Source organism: Podarcis melisellensis (genome assembly GCF_964234715.1).
Source record: "Podarcis melisellensis genome assembly, chromosome: 1".
NCBI classification, from domain to species: Eukaryota; Metazoa; Chordata; class Lepidosauria; order Squamata; family Lacertidae; genus Podarcis; species Podarcis melisellensis.
In genome coordinates this window covers 20,160,997-20,175,877 of record NC_138528.1, presented here as the reverse complement: position 1 = coordinate 20,175,877, position 14,881 = coordinate 20,160,997, and the positions used below count along the sequence as shown (strand labels likewise).

Here is a 14,881-nt window from a genome sequence, read left to right as displayed (position 1 = left end):
CTTGCAGCTCCTGACTGGAGCTTATCCTTTGCGAAACCAAGGCTTGCAGTCAATGCTGGTGTCTGTCTTCACCCTGAGGCTCAACTTATGAAAGAAGGGTAAGTACCCACCTGGAAGAGGAGCTAGCAATTTCACTTGTAGCCATGCTATTTGGAACATCAGTGCTGCCAAGTTCCTGGAAAATAATCAAATCCAAATTGTCACAACAATATAATTAAATAGCCTGGACTGTAAAAGATATAAAAGGTGTATTTACAGTATTTATATCCCACACTGTAATAAAAGTCTTCTGGACAACTTTCAATCAAGGGGAAATGGTTACATTAAAAAAAAAATGAAAACCATGAAATCTAAACACAGCAATAAGCCAGCAGCAGAGAACAAAACAATAAATGAAACACACCGCAGTACCCAAACTTTCACAGATCTTAAGACCCTAACGGGTTAAGTATTTGGGATTGTTGTAAACTGTTATGGAGCTCAAATCTTTTGCCATTAAATCAGTAACTGATCATTTGAATAGTTACAGGTAGGTAGCCTTGTTGGTCTGCCATAGTTGAAACAAATTAAAAAAATTCCTTCCAGTAGCACCTTAGACACCAACTAAATTTGTTATAACGACTGTTAATGACTGCAATTGGGCTTACAGGAAAAAGCAAGATGATAAAACATGATAAAGCTATTTTTAGCCATCTCACCCCTTGCTTTTTCCTGTAAGACCAATTGCAGTCGTTAACAGTCATTAACAGGTTTACCACACCTATCTGCCAATCACCCATTCCCACCACCCTCTCACTATATATAAGGGTCTGGCAATTTCTGTTTCAGTGTATCTGAAGAAGTGTGCATGCACACAAAAGCTTATCCCAGAACAAACTTAGCTGGTCTCTATGGTGCTACTGGAAGGAATTTTTTTATTCTGTTTTGATCATTTGAATGTGGTGACTTGTAGTAGCTTTCAGAACTGTAAAAAGGCTTTATTTTTTCAGCTAAGAAGATTTGGCAAAACAAAATGGAATGTTATCGTACTCCTGGATAAAAGGATTAAACCGGAAGAATCCTCATTATTAACATTTTCAAAAACGCAAGACACTTCGAAGAGGAGAGCACAGTAGTCACCACCACACCTCATTTGAGAGGAGAACTTGGGGAATGTCCTTCAATGATCATCTTAGTGTACAGGCAGACAGCCTGCTGTTTTAACAGCACTGACAAGGGGAAGGCATATTGAAAAGCAAGAGTGTAATGCCACAAATCCCATGGCAGAACATGCTGAAAGAACCTAAAACATGGGGAAGGGTCATAGCTCTGTGGTAGAGCATCTGCTTTGCATGAGAAGGTCCCTGGTTCATCTCTAGGTAGGGCTGGGAGGTGGGCAATTGGCTTGATCCACCAGATCTCCTCCTGTGATCTTATCTTAACAACAACAGGTCTGCTAAATGCATGGTGAGAGCAGACACATATCAATACTGGAGCACAGTAAGCAGTTCAGTTCAAGAGAGATCTCAACTCCGGGTGACAGAAAAGAGATCTCCCACATACAGAAAGATTAAAAGCCACTGGCTGTCTTACCTGCTGGCTAACCAGAATTATTTAAAGCCATGTTGTACTAGCTTGGTTTTGAATGATTATGCAAAAGAGAAAGACGTGCATATATTTACCTTACTGGTCGACTCTGCTAAATATCTTTGGGAAACGACATTGGGATCGCTGTGGCTGACCCTGAAAAGGTTAATTGAATCAATATGTAAGAGAAGCTTGATTGGAAAGACAGCCCAGCTCTAACACTTTTGCAAAGCGTGCTCTAAAGAGACAAAACACTGGGTAGACATTCTTCTCCACCCCAGTTTCAAGTTATGCACAACACTGTATCGTCCAAAGACATTTATCTCCTGTGTGGTCCAAGTTCTCAAACTCCTCCGCAACCAGCATTCCCATTTACTACAATCTAATTAACGGTCCCAGCCCAAATTCATATGCAACACCGTAGAGAAACCATAGCTCTGGGAGAGAAAATGATCAGACTCCCAAGTTTGCATCTAGGGATAAAGCATGAACTTCTGCTGCCCGAATGAGTAGAGCTTATGGAGAAGAGGACAAGGCAGTGAGGGTTAAGGGATGAAACGAGGAACGTAAAAATAGTTTCCTGGGGGTTATAGAGCAGGAAAAGGAAATGGTGTTGAGGTGGCCCAGTGAAATTGCTAGGTAGGACAAACATTCTTGGAAGCGAATAAATGGGGAGAATAGGTGGGGAGAATACCATATTGGCTCGAATATAACCCACATCCCCCCCCCCGAATTCTGATCGTGAAAAGTGCTGCTTATATTCGCAACATTATGGTATACAGCCAGGAGTGTGGGGCAAACAGCACCAGGAGCGTGGTGAAGTGGCACCCGCCCTGCGCATACTTCCCCATCTGCATCCAAGGACAGGAAGGAAAAGAGCAAGGAAGGGAGCAGCTTATATTTGGGTACTTTTTCTTTCCCTCCTCCTATTTAAAGGTGCAGCTTATATTTGGGTAAATACAGTAGATATAATATCATCACCATCTATTACTTATACCCCACCCATCTGGCTAGGTTTCCCCAGCCACTCCGGGCAGCTTCCAACAGATTAAAAATACATATTAAACAATGTCACTTGAATGCATAAAGCTAGCTTGAGACTCCCCATTGTGCTAACAAGGTTTAACCAGTTTGGTTCATTGTACTAAATGATGATTCTGGAAGAATAGGATCAGAACCCTATATTAATCTGTCAGTCCACCACAAAGTTCTCTCCCTCTCCCTCTCCACATGCACAACTCATCTAGACAACGTTTAACAGCCTCCCACTGAGTGCTACTGCAGAGATGGGTCAAGGCCCATAGCTCAGTATCTGCTTTGCACACAGAGAAGTCCTAGGTTCAAACTTCACATGTCCAGATAAGGCTGGGAATGGCCCTTGTCTGAAACCCTGGAGAGCTGCTGCCAGTCAGTGCTCATCTAACTGTTCCATCTGCGCAAGTATTTCAGTTTGCCAGATGAAATGAGCCCCTCTTTTCTCCACCTGTGTGCTGATCTGGGGGTTCCCCTGACCCTCCAGAGCCAATTTCAGGGGCAGGCAGGTGGGTGGGGAAGAGACTTGCTCCTTCTGCTTGGAGATCAGTCATCTTTAAGAACCGAAGTATGTGCTAAATTCTTCCACTGAAGTCAATGGGGCTTAAACACACTTCGGCACTTGTGGGAGATGATCACCCAGCAGGTCCCAGAAGTGCTTAGATTTTGGCTGCACCTCGCCCTTCCCAAATGCATCCGGCTGCCTGGACTTTTCCTCCCCTGCCTGTGCTATGGCTGTCCAGGACTGCAGCCAAGAAGGCCAGCAAAATATGAGACGTGGCAGGCAAATAAGCTTTGCCTGGAAACCAGACAAGAAAAAGTGGCAAGACGGGTTTTGTGTTTAGGAACCAAAGAAGCAAACGGAAAGCACCTTGAAAGCCCCTGATGGTCTGTGGATTCTTCCTCTAGCTTATCTAGTAGCCGGGTGGAGCCAGCTTTCGGACTTGGGTTGTTTTCTCCTTGAAAAATTGACTTATTCTTCCTTTTCTCTTTCTTTTTGCTCCTTTCTTCTGGCAGTTTTCTTTCTTCAGCTGCAGTATCAAACTGGTTTACCACTATCTGTTAAAAATAAAAATGATGATAATCCAGGTTTTTAAAAGCAAGAGTTTGTACAAGTTTATCAAGATCCGCCTATTTAATCTTTGAAGCTCCTTTTTTCTTCTTTATATTGGCAAACTACATTCACGTGCTTGTTTAGCTAGCAAGCTAACTAGACACAGACATGGTTAGAAAGAGGGATTTCTATTTTGCCCACTAAAATAGAGATGCCCAAAGTGGCAGGAAGCTGGCAAACAACATTAAAATAGATACAGAGGTGGGTAGCTGGGTGGAGGGAAGGATTTCTGACCTGTCTCCCCACCACTACAAAATAAAGGGGGCTAACAAGCAACAATCAAACAAAAAGTCACTGAAAATACAAAAGGCAGTGATCTTAACACATGCAAAAGCCTAGACCAACTAGAAGAACTCTGTACAACAAACAACTTAAAATCTCATTGGAAAAAGAAATCTTCAGGTGGCAATGGGAAAATTGTGAAGTACAAAGCCATCTATTCTTCTGGGGCAGATAATTTCACATACTGGGTTCCACAACTCATTTGGTGCCAGATGTTGCTGTACTCCAACTCCCAATATTGCTACACATTGGCTAGGATCGCTGAGGCTGCTGGGAATTGGAGTCTGACAGTATCTCAGGGTTGCCATATTGACAACCTCTGTCTCAGAGGGTGTTTTAGAGCGCCAGAATGCAAGTACAGTAGGGCTCTACCGATAGCAAAACAACAAGCTGAACAAAGTGGGGTTATGTGTGGACAGAACATGCTGTCCATCCTTAAGCTGATCTTCTCATTTTGACAACTGTTTCCTAAACAAGTAAATGTATACAGCATCACTGCCTAATGATGCCTGGGGCACTTTCAAGAAAAGCAAAGGAGAAATGTAATCAACCAAGTATCCAGCTTCAGGGCTGCTTCACACATCATGGTTTGCATCAAGGCTAATTTAGTTGAACTTTGGCCTCCTTGAAATCAACAGGGCAAATTAATTCTGACTGATGTTCCACTGATGTCAAAGGGAATGAAGTGCAACAAAGTCTGGATCCAACCTTATGTTTGGTGTTTAGGTGTACACCTCAACATGTAAAGTGCAATTGTGAAAGACAGGTGTTTGAAACCAAGGGCACCGTAGAGGCAAAGTCACAAGAAAAGGCAGGATTAGCTACAGCTCCCTGTTGAGAGTACACTTGCATGGTAAATCTGGGCTTGTGTTATTTGTGAAATGACCCTTGGGATTTTCTAACGCCCAACAAAACGCAAACACATCTATGAACACAGCTGCAGGATCAGTACGTACAGTGGGAGACTTGCCACTTGAAGAAGATCTCACTTCCCCAAACAGAGCTAATCTCTTAGGACAATACATCAAGCCAAACAGAAGCGAGCCCAAATTAAACTCTCATTTTAGGCTGATATTACACCTTACTCTAATGGCTACCAAATGGGGTCATAGGGCTGTATCCAACTAAGTCCTACCCGGAGTGGAGTCACTGAAATCAGTGGACCTAAGTTAGTCACGACCACTGATTTTAATGGGTCTACTTTGAGTAGGGTTTAGTTGGACACAACCCATAGTATACCACATGAAAATACTGCATTGCTCCAGAGACTCACAATCTAAACTGAAGTACCATCCTGCAGTACCATTTACTACTCCTGCCAAGAAGTCACATTGGCAGAAGACAAGTTCCCTGACTCTCATGGGAGCAGCAACCACCCAATATGGTTAGTGTGTGTTTGACCAGTCAATGGGCCTGATCCCAGATATTTCAATATAAGCATTTAAGTCAGGGGTGGGGAGCCTGGGGCTCTCCAGATGTTGCCAGACTACAACTCCCATCAGCCCCAACCAATGGCAATAATTGGGACTGATGGGAGTTGGAGTCCCAACAGCACCTGGAAGGTCACAGGTTCTCCATCTCTGCATTTAAAGACTACTTCAAGGTGCGACACCAGGGGGATAGACCCAAGCAGTTGCTAGTCACCAGAGCCCTCAGAAAAAGAACTATGGTGTAAGCTTCTCTATAATAATTTAGATGGCATCAAGTGCAAGGGAAGAATTTGGCACAAGCAAACAAGTAAGTGCAAAAAGCAACCGTACCACAGGGACATCTGAGTGAGCAGAATCCACGCTGTTTGCTTTGAGTATCACATTCTTCCCTTCTGCAGCAGCCTTGTTAAGGGAAGCCTTGGTGTGACCACGGGCATCTTTTTTCTGCTTCTCCGGGCTTTTATCATCCAAGGGTGTTGGTGCTGCATTACTCGTGTGTAGGCCTGCCTTTGAAATATCCTTCTCCGTGTTTTGGTCAAGCAACTCTTTCTCCGCCAAACAGTTTACTAAAAGCTCGGCGCAGATCTTGTTGTTTTCCGAGAGGGTGGGGTCTGCGCCGGGTGTTGCAAAAGCATCCAAGACGTCCGATATGGGAACGTCATAATGGGGGTAATAGAAGAGGTCATGGGGGATTATGGAGATTTTGGAAGGGTTTGCCATCATTTCACCCACCGAGCTGTCTTCATTAGTAATATCTAGGCTCTTGGGAGTGTTTCTAACTGGAGAAAAACGTTCCAATGGGTAACACTCTTCTGAATTATCATTGAAATCAGGTCCACCAGTTTCCTGGTGAGTAGCATGTCCTTCCCTTATGGAAGAAGACTGCATTGCATGGTCATATTTTTCTGGGAGCTTAGATATTTCCTTGTTCAACAATTCTAATATATATTTCTTTGTGCTATCTTCCTCATCAGCAGCTGGAATTGGATGTTCAAGTTCCGTTGTCAGATGTTCCGGTACGTTTTCAGGTAGAGGGGATGAGCAAGCCTTTCCATCAGATGATTCTTTAGTTTCAATGGCTGGCTTGTTCTTGCTGAATTCTTCGGAGTCGACTCCCGAAGAGTCAGCAGGTTCAACAGAATGTTTGTGATACGGAGGTGAACTTGGCGGAAGAAGGTCATCGCTCTGGGTTGGTGAATCGGACATACTCAGCTGATCCCCTTCAGACCCGTTTACATTATTGGCAAGAATGTCGGCAGCAGAATTGGACTGATAATCAACAGGCTCTGTTATTGGCAGTGAGCTCGGCCTCTGAGGTTCTTCTGTGGAAGTCTCTGAATGATCTGATAGTTGCTGCTGCAGATTGTCATTAATCTCCTCATTTGCCATATGAAAACTTGGGTTCTCTGGATTAAGGGGCGAACCAGGAATATAGATTTTGGGAGGTGAAGACTGGCTTCTGTCCAGGTGACCGGTATAGGTGTGCTTCCCATTCTCATTCAAAATCAAAACCTTCCCTTGATTTTCTTCCCCTGGTGTCTCTTTGATGTGGAAAGGAGATTCAGCTGCAAAGTCCTTGTCCAGATCTGAAAAATCTTCCTATACAACATTAAATAAATCATCATCACCATCATCATCATTTGATAAATACAGTGGTACCTTGGGTTAAGTACTTAATTCGTTCCAGAGGTCCGTTCTTAAACTGAAACTGTTCTTAACCTGAAGCACCACTTTAGCTAATGGGGCCTCCCGCTGCCGCCGTGCTGCCGGAGCACGATTTCTGTTCTCATCCTGAAGCAAAGTTCTTAACCTGAAGCACTATTACTGGGTTAGCGGAGTCTGTAACCTGAAGCGAATGTAACCAGAAGCCTATGTAACCTGAGGTACCACTGTAATATTTCTTTTTGCAAGGTAGTTGTCGGAACAATTAAGCCACGCTTCCACCAGCCCACCAAAGGCTTGCTATCATCATAGGAAACAGTAAGACATCTCTGCCTGAGTTGCTGCGTGCTTCCCAACTGTAAGGAGGCAAACCAAGAGCAGTGACTCACATGCAGAGATGCAATGGCTGGTCTCCTTTGAGGGCAGAGGGTGTTTCTGCTGTGTCTCTGTAATAGTCAGAAGTGACCAAGCCACCTTATGCAGAGATGCATTGGGCAGCCTACCTTGAGTTATGGGAGTGTTTAGTTGATGAACATCTAATGATATACCTGCAGCCCTCTCAACTTCCAGGTTTCTCAGGTGCAGTTCAGGAACTGCTCATGCAGAGTCAAGATCCCAACAGTGTCTCTTTGATTCTTGCCATTTCCAATCTAGGGGGTGGGGAGACAAGAGGAAAGCCACCCACATTTGCTGCCCACTGTCCATATTGTTGGGAATTGGGTTGACCTAGTGAAGTAAATACAACTGAATGAAGTAAAGTAAAGGAGACCAGGTGAGGGAAACAATCACCCAACTTCCTCCTAACTGTGGAGGAGGTGCTTATCGCTGAGAGTGACCTAACTACACTTACAGGAAAGAAGCATTCAAAGAGCGAAGCAAAGGAACATACGTACCCCTTCCAGCTCTGGGAAATGTTCCAAAAACTGTGCCACATAGGTCACAATGGACTGATCGTCTGGTGACTCAACCATGATGTCTGGGGAGACACACATATTGTCTCGTGATGAATCTAAATTTATTTCCTTTTACCTATTGCTTTCATTAAAAAATATATGACACTGGAAAAAATTCAGAGTGATTTACAAACAAAGATAAAACAATGTAATGATCACAAGGCCCCACTGATCAGCCTGTAAATTCCAAAAGCCTGCAGAAGACATCTAGGTATGAACAAGTTACCTTCTGGCTCCAGAAGTCTTGGAATACCTAGGTGGTTATGTGCTGTAGTGAATGCATCCTCTAAATTCTCCCGGGGTGATTTCTCCAAAGCTTGCTTCATATCTACCAAGCTCGAATCTATGGCTTTGATTACCGCCAAGAAAGCCAGGCCACTGCGCCAACTGCTGGTAAAGTCCTGAACGGCAACCCCATACCTGGAGGTGAGAGTACCAAGGAGAGAGGTGGTATGAAAATCCATACAGGGAGATGGGCATGTTCAAGACTCTCGTAACACAGAAAATTATTCCAGTGCAAAGGCTTCCTAGCTTTAGGGGAATGCATCATACTCTAAGCATTCACAAGAGGGAGTTTTGTAGACAAGGTGCCTTTTCCTCCATCATGGGGTGAGAGAGATCCAGCTGCTTAGCCCTGCTGCCTGCCCTCAGAGGACCACAGTGGGAGCTTTTGCCTGGCAAATGGTAACTGTCAGCAAAGGAATGTAGGAAGCTGACCAAAGCAGACCATTGGTCTATCTAGCTCAATACAGTCTACACCAGGAGTAGGGAACCTCCAGCCAAATTTGGCTTGGCATGCATCCCAGTTTGGCCGTGAGGTTGTCCCTGCCACCCACCCAAAACCACACTCGCGTGCCCCACACGTGACGTCACCTATACACGTGGAGCAGATAAAAGATGCATCTGGAGCAGGTGAGCTGAACCACAGAATCGATCCCTATAGAAAGCAGGGCTGAAGTCACCTCGCATCAACAGCTTTCACAAGCAAATTCCCTGCGGGGAGCTTGATCATGCAGCCAAGCCCTATACAGTGGTGCCCCGCAAGACGAATGCCTCGCAAGACGGAAAACCCGCTAGACGAAAGGGTTTTCCGTTTTGGAGGTGCTTCGCAAAATGAATTTCCTATGGGCTTGCTTCGCAAGACGAAAATGTCTTGCGAGTTCCTGCGGGGTTTTTTTCCTTTCCCCCCCTTTCCCCCAAGCCGCTAAGCCGCTTATCAGCTGATCCGTTAAGCCGCTTAACAGCTGATCCGCTAAGCCGCTTAACAGCTGATCTGCTAAGCCGCTTATCAGCTGATCCGCTAAACCCGCTAATCTGCTAATAGCGCTAATCCGCTAATGGGCTTGCTTCGCAAGATGAAAACCCGCAAGACGAAGAGACTCGCGGAACGGATTCTTTTCGTCTTGCGAGGCACCACTGTACTTAGTACTGCCAAAGCCCCATGCGCATCACTTTCCAAGCATCCAACAACCCGTTTACCACTGCGCATTTGGGAAGCGCAGCATGAGAAACTTTGACAGGTGGACAGGACAGCGCACCTGTCGGTCACCTGATGCCATTGATGATTTCACAGGTGGGTTGTCCCACCTGTGGTGGGGACAGGGAGGGATCTGACCCACCAGGCCGAAAAGGTTCCCTACCCCTGGTCTATTGATATCTATTGATATTGATGCTACATTTTATGTTGTATTTTATGCTGTTTTATGTTGTTTTTAAGTCGTATTTTAATCAATGTTTTATATTTCGTGTTAGCCACCCTGAGCCCGGTTTTTAAACCAAGAAGGGTGGGGTATAAATAAAACTTTATCATCATCATCATCATCGTCATCATTATCATCATCATTTTTACATTAGCTGGGAGATGGCCTTGTGCCCCATGTCAGCTAATGAAAGGGCCAGCCATGAGCACATCTTTATACTTGGGATCGCCCCAAGGCAACGTATGCTGCAAAGAAGAGTCAGAATAGGGTCTTATTACTGACACAAAACACAGAACTGTGAAACAGGAAGGACAGGAAAAACCCAGCTGCATAGCCCAAGCTCTTCCTTGGCTGATACAAGCAAAATTACAGAGCCTGTTTTATTGCTTGCCCTCAAATCCACTTTGAATGCATCCAATCCATTTAATCACACAGATAACTAATGGAAATCTTCTTCCATCTGATTGGCAGTGGGATTTGCGGTGACTTTTAAGGGAGGGGGGAGAAAAGTTGGCTTACTTTCTTGTTTTCCTTTGGACCCAGTTCAAAAGGGTCTTGATGGCTTTTCGCTGATCCTTCACCGAGACAGACATGCTTCTCTCGACATTAGGCGTGTTGGGATGAGAGGTGTCTGAATCAGGGCCACTGGGTCCCGACGACAGGCTGGAAGACGAGGAGTTCCTATTGAGGTTGCCTGTGAGTTCTTTAATCTGTTGCAGGGGGTGGGGGGAAGGCAGCAGCCAGGGTCAGAAAAACAGAGCAGAGAATCCATCATTCTGTCATGCTGCCTCGAGGACAAGCAAGCCTATTCATTTCTTCAGGCAAGCAGCCGCTTCCAAACTTCACAAACAGCCCTGTCATGCCAGCTAGCCCCGCGCGAAAGGCAGCACTGACTTGGGGCCCAGTTTCATGCTATCTGAAGGAGCACTTGCCCCTCGGCGAGACACATGGCAAGACTCGAGCCCGCAGCCTCGGCCGCTGCATTCCAGACACAGGGAGTAAAAATGCATAAAAAGGTAAAGGTAAAGGTACCCCTGCCCGTACGGGCCAGTCTTGACAGACTCTGGGGTTGTGCGCCCATCTCACTCTAGAGGCCAGGGGCCAGCGCTGTCCGGAGACACTTCCGGGTCACGTGGCCAGCGTGACATCGCTGCTCTGGCGAGCCAGAGCCGCACACGGAAACGCCGTTTACCTTCCCGCTGGTAAGCGGTCCCTATTTATCTACTTGCACCCGGAGGTGCTTTCGAACTGCTAGGTTGGCAGGCGCTGGGACCGAGCAGCGGGAGCGCACCCCGCCGCAGGGATTCGAACCGCTGACCTTTCGATCGGCAAGTCCTAGGCGCTGAGGCTTTAACCCACAGCGCCACCTGCGTCCCATAAAAATGCATAGCAACTTCTAAATCAGGGATGTGGCTGGACTTTAGCTCCCATCAGCTTTGCCCATTGGCCATGCTGGCTGGGGGGAGTTGGGAGTCCCACAGTATCAGGTGTGCCACAGGTCCCCCACCCCCCAATTCCTGTTCTAAAGGCAAGGATCCTGTAATGGAATGAATATGGCCCACATGTCTTAAGGTCGTATATCGTGTCATTGTCCTGCTTGCAAGATTCCCCTAAGCTCCTCTGGGTTGGTTACTGCAGTTAACAGGAGTGCTAAGATGGGCCTTTGATTTGATCCTGCAGCGCTCTTCTTATGTTCTGGTATAGCAACAAGAACCACAAGAAGAAAGGTCACATCCGTACCGTACATTTTAAGCACTCTTATGCTATTTCAACAGTCAGGGGTTCCCTCAAAGAGTCCTGGGAACCGCAGTTTGCTAAAGCTGTAGAGAGTTGCCAGGAGACCGCTCACACAGCTAACATTCACCAAAGTGACTGCTTTGAAAGGTGCTTGGAAGTCCTGACTTTGGGACTTCAAAGCACCTTGCTCACGGCATCACTGTGATGTCATGGGTGCAGCCTTGCTCACCAGCCTTGCTCACCATGAGGCTGACCCTGAGAGGATCTCGCCCCTGGAGCCAAAAATGTTCCTTGCTCCTTGTATAGACAAAATGGATTTCCCCATAAACTATGGAAGACACAGAATGCTAGAATGCAAAGGGGCAATTCTCTCAGTGGAGAGAGATCAAATGGCGAGAAAAAAACTACAACAGAGTTTTCAGGAACATATAGGCAGCTGGGGGATGGGGCACAGACTGGGGCAAATGAACCATATAGTGCTGGAGAGAAGAGCGAATTCTTGCTTCTCAGTCATTTGATCTTGTGGTGCCAGAAGACCCCCATCAGCAAAACCAGTATTAGGAATTCCTTTGCATGAGATAACAGAAAAATCCAGAGTCCTTTTGGGTGAGTGCAGACATCACATCCTGAAGGAAATTAAAGAGTTCAGTCATAGACATGACTTAATAGCTCAGTTGGTAAAGCTTAATCTCAGGGTTGTGGTTTCAAGCCCCACGTCAGGCAAAAGATTCCTGCATTTCAGGGGGTTGGACTAGATGATCCTAGTGGTCCCTTCCAACTCTACAATTCTATTACTTAGGTTATATATGAACACATAGGGCAGGAGTGGAGACCCTGTGGTTCTCCAGAGGTAGTTGGACTCCTCAGCCAGCATGGCCAGTGGTCAAGGATGATGGGAGATATGAGTCCAGCAACATCTAGAGCTTCTCCGATTTAAGGGGCAGAGTTGGGGGTAGGAGAGCTGTCCGGCTGGGTTTGCTGACTTGGGAGGATCTGCTTTCCTGTTTTTGAAAACTTGGCTCACTTTTAAAGAAACAGGCTGGGTCAATCTAGAGGCAGCTACAATGACACAGCTGGCAGTAAGCATGATTGTCCTTTGTTTAGTGAATAGTAGCTGCCGGGGGGGGGGTGTCAATTGAATTTGGATTGGGACTCTGGTGGCAGCAAAGGGTAAATTCCCTTCTCTCCACCTATCACCAGCTGCAGTCCGAAACTGGACACACACATACACACACACTAGCCCATGAGTGTGGTTGCTATTTAACTGAACAAAGAACAAACACAGAAGCTACCAGCTGTGCGATTATCATCATGTCTACTTTGGCCCTTTGTTAAGCAGTGTCGGAAATTTTTGGATGGGAATTGTGTGGCTAAGAGGGTGACATAAGAGACGCTCATGATGCCAATTGGATTTGGCCTTCTTGTGGGGGAAGGGGAAATAAAAGATTTTAAGTGTTCAAGCTGGATTTTGTTTAGTTGACTGACTGCATCCGCTAGTATATTTGGGGATGACGAATTCCAGGTGCCCAAGAAAATATATCAATACCACCACCACCACCACCACCATGTTTTCATCAGTTCCATTTGGGAGGATACTGGAATCTAGAGTGTAAGAAGTGCCCTGCTGGATCAGACCAGAGGCCCATCTTGTTCAGCATCCTGTCTTTTCAGTGGCCAACCAGGTGCCTGTGGAAAGTCCACAAACATGACATGAGCACAACAGCACTCTCTCCACTTGCGATTCCTCTTCCTCTAACCTGAATCTGAAATTTGGATTCTTCACGTGAAACTCTCTATGAGCTTTCAGATTCCCTAGAAGGGGATGGTAGGCTTTACACGGAGGAGAGGGCATTGCTAGGCCCTCAAAAGGCTTGAGGCACAGGGCCATGATGCAAATTTGAATAACAACGACATACGTTAATTTATAAGTATAGGTGCAAAGGGAGACAGACTTTCAGAGGGAAGGGGAAGGTTGGCCATCAAAGGTAACCCTGAGAAGTGGAATGCCAACAAGATTTTCTAGGCCAAGTACTGCATGTGGATTGTGCCCTCCACCTTGCCTGATATTAAAACTGAAACAAGTGTCTCTGGGCAAATGAGGTTGGCAGATGAATAGGGCTTCACTAGTACTGTACTGTGCTTTTATATTGTACCTGTTTGCACCAACAATGCCCCTGTATGGAGATGTCATAGTTTTTGAAGGAAGCTCAGGACCATGTCAGTGCTTTTCATAGAACCATAGACTCTTATGAGTTGGAAGGGACCCCAAGGATCATCTAGTTCAACTCTCTGCAATTCAGGAATCTCAGCTAAAGCATCCATGACAGATGGATATCTGTTTAAAAACCTCCAATGTGTCTATTTTAAATGGTTTGGGCACTCGTTGTTTGATCTCTGGCCTTTTAAGCAGAGAAACTATTCCAGGAGTTTTCAGAAATCAATGCAACACTTTAAAAGTTTTAAAAATACTAGGAGGAACTTGGCACACTTTGATGGGCTCTCCCATAGGCCATCAAGGTCTAGTTTAGGAATTAACCAGTCTCCTGAAATGGCCCATAGATGTCAGTGTCCTTCCTTAAATTCTGAAGGCCCTCAAAAGGTGATATCCAGATCCCAAGGCACATGAAACAAGGTGCTTGCTTGTGGTCGTTCTATAGAGCATCATAATCCAACAGTCCACACCTTCCCTGAGTAACAGGGAAGTGGTTCAACTTAATGGTGTAACGTTGGAAAATGTCAACCACTTTTCCTACCTGAGCAGTTATCTTTCCACAAGGGCCAACATTGATGCCAAAATCCAGCATCACCTGAGCTCTGCAAGCTCAACTGAAGCAACAAGTGTTTGAGGACAAGGACGTTCACAGAGAAACCAAAATGCTCATTTACAAAGCCATTGTACTACCAACTTTACTGTACGTTTGCAAACCATGGACCACTTATAAACATTATCTCCAACTCCTTGAAAGATTCCATCAACAATGTCTCTGGAAAAAATTACACATCTCTTGGGAAGACAGGCGAACAAATGTCAGTGTACGGGAAGAAGCAAAGATCACCAGTGTCGAAGCAATGATTCTTCAGCATCAACTTTGTTGGACTGGTCGTGTTGTTTGGATGCCTGATTACCATCTTCTAAAACAACTACTCTATTCCCAACTCAAGAATCGAAAGTGAAATACTGGTGAACAACAAAAGAGGTTTAAAGATGTTCTCAGGGCAAATCTCTTAAAATGTAGCATAAGCACTGATAACTGGGAAACACTGGCCTGCAAGCGCTCAAATTGGAGAACAGCCTTTACAAAAGGTGTCATGGACTTTGAAGAAGAACAAACTCAGGGTGAAAAGGAGAAACAAGTGAAGAGGCAGGCATGCTTGGCAAACCCTCACCGTGATCAACACCCACCT

The 14,881-nt window shown here is 45.5% G+C and overlaps 1 protein-coding gene and 1 long non-coding RNA gene across 4 annotated transcripts in view; one reads left to right on the top strand and one right to left on the bottom strand.

Annotated features, from left to right (window-relative positions):
* LOC309373108 overlaps positions 1 to 14,881 on the top strand; it is a 161,133-nt gene that overhangs the window by 20,537 nt on the left and 125,715 nt on the right. The window lies entirely within an intron of this gene.
* Positions 1 to 14,881, bottom strand: part of CLMN (calmin) — a 69,576-nt gene that overhangs the window by 2,398 nt on the left and 52,297 nt on the right. For all 3 annotated transcript variants that reach the window (XM_081910253.1, XM_081910254.1, XM_081910255.1), the window contains 7 exons: positions 10,259 to 10,449; positions 8,266 to 8,459; positions 7,980 to 8,062; positions 5,755 to 7,023; positions 3,470 to 3,657; positions 1,662 to 1,722; positions 111 to 175 (listed from right to left, as the gene is read on the bottom strand). In XM_081910253.1, coding sequence (XP_081766379.1) covers positions 111 to 175; positions 1,662 to 1,722; positions 3,470 to 3,657; positions 5,755 to 7,023; positions 7,980 to 8,062; positions 8,266 to 8,459; positions 10,259 to 10,449 — 2,051 coding nt within the window. The remainder of the gene's footprint in view (positions 1 to 110; positions 176 to 1,661; positions 1,723 to 3,469; positions 3,658 to 5,754; positions 7,024 to 7,979; positions 8,063 to 8,265; positions 8,460 to 10,258; positions 10,450 to 14,881) is intronic.